The sequence below is a fragment of the Rhea americana genome, unplaced genomic scaffold (genome assembly GCF_003343005.1).
Source record: "Rhea americana isolate MKP2758 unplaced genomic scaffold, rheAme1 scaffold_122, whole genome shotgun sequence".
In the NCBI taxonomy this organism is placed as follows: domain Eukaryota; kingdom Metazoa; phylum Chordata; class Aves; order Rheiformes; family Rheidae; genus Rhea; species Rhea americana.
In genome coordinates, this window is record NW_028185284.1 from 452,962 (window position 1) to 460,266 (window position 7,305).

At 34.1% G+C, this 7,305-nt stretch overlaps 1 protein-coding gene across 3 annotated transcripts in view; it reads left to right on the forward strand.

The window, feature by feature from the left end:
• MYOF (myoferlin) overlaps positions 1 to 7,305 on the forward strand; it is a 77,324-nt gene that overhangs the window by 56,204 nt on the left and 13,815 nt on the right. For all 3 annotated transcript variants that reach the window (XM_085325711.1, XM_085325708.1, XM_085325709.1), the window contains 7 exons: positions 1,516 to 1,697; positions 1,793 to 1,951; positions 2,091 to 2,189; positions 2,292 to 2,453; positions 2,962 to 3,127; positions 3,758 to 3,834; positions 5,360 to 5,428. In XM_085325711.1, coding sequence (XP_085181837.1) covers positions 1,516 to 1,697; positions 1,793 to 1,951; positions 2,091 to 2,189; positions 2,292 to 2,453; positions 2,962 to 3,127; positions 3,758 to 3,834; positions 5,360 to 5,428 — 914 coding nt within the window. The remainder of the gene's footprint in view (positions 1 to 1,515; positions 1,698 to 1,792; positions 1,952 to 2,090; positions 2,190 to 2,291; positions 2,454 to 2,961; positions 3,128 to 3,757; positions 3,835 to 5,359; positions 5,429 to 7,305) is intronic.

Consider the following 7,305-nt stretch of genomic DNA (forward strand, 5'->3'; position numbering starts at 1 on the left):
GCCAACTGAATTCTCAGGGAATGGAAATTCAAACAAGGCTGGAAATTCCAGTAACTAAACCCTTCCCTGTGCCTTAGTTTTCTTCTTCTAACCAAAGCTTAGTATTCTTAAGCCTTCCTGCACAAAAGCAAGGCTTCTATATCAGCAATTTTCTGTCTGTGATTATTTTTTTATATTAATTTAGCACTAAGATGAACTTGCAGAAAACTGTACTGTGCCTTACTAATAAATGTAGATTTTTTTTGTACAAGAGTGGTTGTTGCCCCTTTTACTCTTCACTCAGATATCCCACCAATGTTGTACCCATTTGGCATCTTTGTAGTTGGACTAATTCAATACTCGGATTGACAAGTACATAATTTTTGATAGTTAAAATTCCATGGGGACATCAGACCAAATTGAAATTGGTTTCTGTAAGAACATGACTTTGCATTTTCCTTAAATAAATTCAGCCAAGGATAAAGATGAGGAGCTTGGGATTTATTTTCATTGGAATTTTCTTTCCACCTCAGCCCTCAGTAATTCTTTTCTTCTCCCTTTTCTTAACGAATGATTTGTAGTGTATATCTTAATTTGTTAGAGAAGATACAGATCTATAGATAACTGATTTTTTTGTATAGCTGCCTATATGACGCTGCTTTGGTCTCATTTCAATATATAGCATTTAAGAACAAGACAAAGAAACAATAAATCTGCAATTCTTATGTGGAAAATTCAGGACAGGTACCTCAAATRCAGTCACATGTAAACCAGCCCATCTACGATCTGTCTTCCTCCAAATCTAGTTGGAAGACACATTTTGTAAAACTTGGATCAGGTACCTTGCCAGAGGCTATTGAAAGTGGCCTAAAGATAACCTTTAAAATAGCTCCTGGTGCTTAGTGATAGCAATTTGTACAGGAAATGTTAGAGTTCATCATCAGATACCTTCTGCAGAGCTCCTTATGATTTAAAGACCTGCCAAACAGTGGGCCTACACCACTTTAATCATTCAGCTGTTTCACAAAAAGAAGAGATTGCTATAAATAAGCATATTTGACACCAAAGCTTGTTCTGAGCAATATAGCCTGGGAGAATTCATTGTTTAGTAGCTAATCAGAACTACAGTGATCTATTTGCATTATTTATGAGCCTATAGATTTGTATGTCAGTGGARGCACAAAAAGAAACTCTTGTATGGACAATATTTAAAGGGATTAGTATAGCCAGTGTTCCAGGACAGTTTTCAGGCTTTCTGATTCATAAGATGCTTTAATCATTTTCACATATCTCTCTGTTAATCAAGACTTACATAAGGGAAACTATTTAGTAATCAAATGGAATTTGCTGTATTAAAAATAAATAATGATTATATGTGGACTTTTATTTATATAGAATGCCTTATAGTGCTGATAATAACTGAAAAGAAAAACAACGTACTATAATTTGATAGAAATCGGRCTCGTGCATCTTGTGGCTTGATGGGGTTTGGTTTGTTTGTAACTATATGCTTTTAATCTTTGTATGATATTTCAGATCCGTATGCTCATGTTTCTTTCCTCCATCAAAGCAAAACAACTGAGATCATTCATTCAACTCTAAATCCTACGTGGGACCAAACTCTTATATTTAATGAAATTGAGATCTATGGGGACCCACAGACAGTAGCCCAAAATCCACCTAATGTTGTTATTGAACTTTTTGACAGTGACCAAGTGGTATGTGGAAGTTTTTACTCTGATTGCTTCCTTTTTTTCTTGAGGGTAACACATGAATCACTATGATTACTTTCTTCATTGGCCAATTTGTGCAGGGTAAAGATGAATTTCTTGGAAGAAGTGTTTGCTCCCCCATGGTCAAATTAATTCCAGAAGAGGAAATCACACCAAAACTACTCTGGTATCCTGTAATAAATAATGGCAAAGCTAGTGGAGACATTCTTTTTGCTGCAGAACTTATTTTGAGGGACAAGGTATATACATTTTTATAGTCTTCCACAGTAAGTAATAATGTGAAGTTATACTGCATAATACTTGCAGGTCTTAATACTTGCAAGCTATTTTGTTAAAGGAAGAGGAGAGAAACTAGTATGTATGTGTTTGTCTTAACAGGGTGGYTCAAACCTTCCAATTCTTCCATCACAAAGAGCACCGAAGCTTTACATGGTACCTCAAGGAATCAGACCAATAGTTCAACTCACTGCTGTTGAGGTAGTTTATTCGTAAACTTAATGAATAAAAGTACAATAATTTCATCCTCCAGGCTTCATATATTTACCTCAATAAAAATGTAATTTAAAATTTATTTTACAGATTCTGGCTTGGGGACTGCGGAACATGAAAAACTACCAGCTGGCACCTGTCCTGTCTCCAAGTCTCATTGTGGAATGTGGAGGTGAAATGGTGGAATCTGTGGTGATCARAAACCTCAAAAAAACACCAAATTTTCCATCTTCTGTTCTCTTCATGAAAGTGGTACTTTGCTAATAATTATATTTGAACTATCTATTAGCAGCATTAGTTATCCTATGCTTTTAAATGTTATGTAAAATAGAAGTTGAAAACTTGCACATCCTTTTTTCACTTAACATAAGCCATTTACTGAGCTTGAAAATTCTAATAAAGGTCATATAAATACATCTGCACACATGGTGAAAAAATTTGGTGTCTCATGTGCAGGATGTGTATTTATTTGAGAAGGTATTGACTCACCTTTAAATCTGTGTGACTACTTCTGTACTGCAAGAATGGGAGCTGTACAAAAATCAAGAAGATTAAACATTTGAGGCAACTTAATTTTCTTACGATTTCTATTGAATTATAACAGTATGAGGTTAGATATTTTCATGCACTATACAGCCACACAACACAGTAGTTCAATATTAAACRAACGAAGTAGAAGTTCTAATTTGGGGAGAAAAATACTATTCTTAGTTTTCCTTCTGTTTGCATTATAAATAAAACTCTAACCTTTAATYTTTAGCTTTTGCCAAAAGAGGAGTTATACAGTCCATCTCTTGTTATTAAAGTAGTAGACCACAGACCATTTGGACGGAAGCCCATCGTGGGACAGTGTACTATTGATTTACTAGAGAGCTTTCGCTGTGACCCCTACACTACTAAAGAAGACATTGCACCACAACTGAAAGGTACGTGTCTGGGAAGTGAAAACAACTTTTATTTTCCTATGAGATGCTAGAAAAACCTTTGGTGTTTAATCTGCATACTGTACTGATGAATGTTGTATACTTAGAGATAATATGATCTGAAAGAAAAAATCTATTAATAAAGTAGTGCAATAATCTGAAGGTATAAGAGGAGAAAGTCTCCTGTCAGACTGAATGTACTGATCCTCTGAAGCTCCTCGTTAGTGGGAACTTGGAACTTAACTACCTGCAGATTCCCATTGCTCTCAGTACCACGGTAAAGAGGTAATATTACAGCAGAAATGCACTGAATGCAAAGCTGATGCTTTCCTCTGTATTTTTTCAAAATTTTATTCTTTTTTTAATTCTGTACATTTGAGAAACATATATATATATATATATATATATATATATACACACACACAACACAAATTGTTATCTAACGGCATTTTTTAGCAGAACATGGCAACTAATTGCTTGCATTAAAATGTCAGATGTACAGCCAGTGAATTATTTTACATTAGGGTTTTGAAGGGTTTTCTGTAACCCTTTGGATTTCAAATCTGATGGAAAAGCTCAGTAAGGTAATTCTTCCTACAGCATATTGCCTTAATAAAAATTTTTGGCTTACAGTTAGTCTTCTGTCTGCTGCACCTCGCCGGGATACTGTAATTGAAATGGAAGACACACAGCCCCTGCTAGCAGCTCAGGTAATTTTTGTAATTTGATACATACTTCTTTGGATCTGGGATTTCTAAGAAACTTTCTAGACAGCAAAATTCATAGGAGTATGTGCAGCCTTCCAGAAAGCCAGTTGGAACAAAGTTACTTTATGTCAGAGAAGCAAATGAAATATGTTATTTTACCCTGTTTTTTTACATAGTAAACATTGAACTGCAGCTTTTTTGCGTGGTACGCTTTACATGGTAGTTTAAYGGGGAATATATTTTTTCAATAGCTACTGGAAGTGTATGATAGAACATTATTACTCAGTCATCCACTGATGATGTTTAGAGCAGCCTGATCTCACATAGACTGAGCAGTWCTAAATAAAGGTAGAGATGTGCTTTGATGGGTACAGAATCAAAGCCAAGGTCTTCCACTGTTCATTTTATCACARTCATGGCCTTGCTTCTCTTATGGTATCGTCATCTGAAACGAGTACACTGAAACAATTTTTTCTGCACTAATGTGTCTTTTCTAACCTATTCGGATGTGCCTTGTGAATCTCTAAACTATTGCTCTGATACTTTTAGCACCACCACAGTGCAGTCTTATCTTACAGGTAAAAATAATCCAATTTGCAGAATTTTACTGTAAGTTAAGACCTGAGTTAAGACAAATTTCAGCCAGGATATTTTCAAGGAAGTCTGCAAATTTTTTGAGGGTTGTATAATGCTCCCCTTACATAGAAGGCATTTTCAAAACTTTCTGATGGCCTGTTATTTTGAAGAAAGCATTAAGAATATATGCTTCAATACAGTAATTTTTCAGGCTTTTAATCCGAACTTTTTACTTAAAATAATAAAGCTAATAGTATTATTAAATATATGTATTTGTTTACAAATGCATTGCTTTTTTCCTTTTTAGTAGTGCAGACTTCTTAATGTTACTGCTATAGAGGTCCCAGAGTAAATACTACCACTGAAATTAGACTTTGAAGTCCCCAATCTAAGGACTTGCTGCTATTTTAATATGTTATTGATTGCATTGTTGTTTTTTTATTACTTCTTCAGTATCTCAGTGTCATGATATTGAGACTCTCATTTGCGTACATCACAGAACATTTTTGTATTCATACATGTAAACTGTCCTTGACATTTAATTTGGAACAGTAGAAATGACTTTTATAATGTTTATCTGAATAAACTTCCTGTTCTGATTAATATAAATGCTTTCTAGATGGCAGAGAGAATTATTTAGAAATTTTGAACTACAAATAATTTTTAAAAAGTCAACATTTTTAATCCTGTAGCAAAATGAATTGATTGAAGCTGATCTCAATTATAATAGAGATCTTAAATATTTTGTAAGATGAAACATGATGTTAGAGCTCGACACCATTCGTGCCAAATTTAGTGTAATACAATATACAGTAATAGCATTCATATGAGAGAGGAAAAAATACTCAGAACAATTTAAATTATTGTAACTGTGGGAAGCATAAGTTTTACGGCAACAACACTGTAAAGACGCAAAATACCAAAATTTCATCAATTACATTCCAATTTCCAGTGTTTAAGCAGTATGTCAACAGCACTCAGCAAAATGGCTTCTCCAACAACAGTGCATGTATGTATGTATGTATGTACATATGGAGCTTATGCATGGAGATGACCAGAGCGGGAGCACGGGGGTATGGAGGGTGGTGTATACGTGATGTGGCTGTGAGGCTGTACTTCTCTTTGCAGTAATTCCATAGAGAGATTTTGGAGATGATGGTCATGAGAAGTCTAAGAGGATTAGTTAGAGTTACGAAGGTATCCTTGCAGTTCCTTTGAAACGTCTTACTAGTTCTGCACAAAAAACTTTAAAGTCTGTTTTTTGGTACCAGCTTATTTGTTATCTACATACCAGAAACACCAGAATTAACGGGACTCATTTAACCTTGCTATTAGTATTCAAAGTTTGTTAACAGGTCTGCTTTCTGGAGACTAAAATAAATCTATAGTAGATAAAATGAAAACTAACTTTAGTAGGAATCCAGTGTGTCCCTTAATAAATTTCTTCTGTAATTTCAAGTTGTTCAAAAAATTAGCAGTTCAGTCTTAGTATCTTGAAACAATCTACAGTGTGGTCACTGGATAACTAGAAAAATGTACAATAATGGTTACATGGTCTTTACCACGTGATGTTTCACTCCAAAATCTCAACTTTATCGTATGGCATTTTTTTTTCTGTGTTTTGGCATTCTGTGAGCGTATCCTGCTTTTACAAGTTTTAGTAATTATAGTATCCAAATATGGAAGACTTATCATTTGCTTTGGGAATTTTTAAAGAAGGGCTTAAGGTTTATWTATTTTCTTTCTTAAACTTCTCTTTCCAAAGCTACCAAGTGCATTATTTGAGGAGCATTTGAAGGTCTATCAAGTAAAAAACTGGTTTTTAAAACTTTCAGCATTGTGCTTTGATGAAAGATTCAGTGATCTACACAATTGTATTTTGCAGAAACTCACTGCGAGTTAAAATGATTATTGTGTAGGAATGCAAGCTGCCCTTCACGTTACCAACATTATAAACCAATGTTTAAGGGAAGTCAAATTCAAATAGCGCAAAATATTGAGTAAAACCTGCTTGTAAGTTTTGGAAATCAATAATGACATGGGTTTCTGAGAATAAATCACTCAAATTGCCTTCAGAAAATATGACAAACTTTCTTGCAAAGCTGAAAAAACTTACGYCATAGTTCCAATTTGAAGTTGGACAAGATTACTAAAAGATAGTAGATATGAACATACTGAGATAATTACTTTCAGAATAGAAAGGGGAATAGCATAAGTATGATGTACCAGAGTGATGTCCTGATCTATTGATGCATTTGGTTTGTACTTGTAAACTGTTTTTCTTGTTTCTTTTGCTTTGCACAAAAATTTAAAGATTATGCCTTTAAATTAAACCACATGGATAATATATAAACACCAGCACAAATCACTCTTGCTAATCATTGCTTCCAAATGGGATGCATAATGCTTGCTCTTAATGRAGTATCTGGTCATTATTATTATTAATTATAGTATCTGTGATTTAACAGGTGAAGCATTTTGGACTGTGCAGATTGTTACTGAACTTGCATTAATAGATTTGTAGACTTGTAATACTTGTTCCTGTACTTTTTTTCCAAAATTTTTCAGCCTCTGAAATTCCACAGGCTGTAAACAACTGCAAAACAATAGCAAAAGGAAAAGGCTGTTGAGCATTAGAATTTTTTTTATATATATATAAATACTCCTAAGGTGCAAAAATGACTTCAGTTTGTGTGTGTGGAATTTGTTTGGAGAAGAATCTCTGGAGTAGATTCAGTTGTTTTGTAAGCATTCATAAACATTTTTGTCTAAAACTGATCAGTCAGATTCAGTGCTCTTTTCAACCGCAGATGAAAGCAGTGAATGTTGGTAGTGTGTAAATCAGTAAATAGAATCCAAAGTTGAAACACTGCACTGATTAAAGATGAAAACTAGATT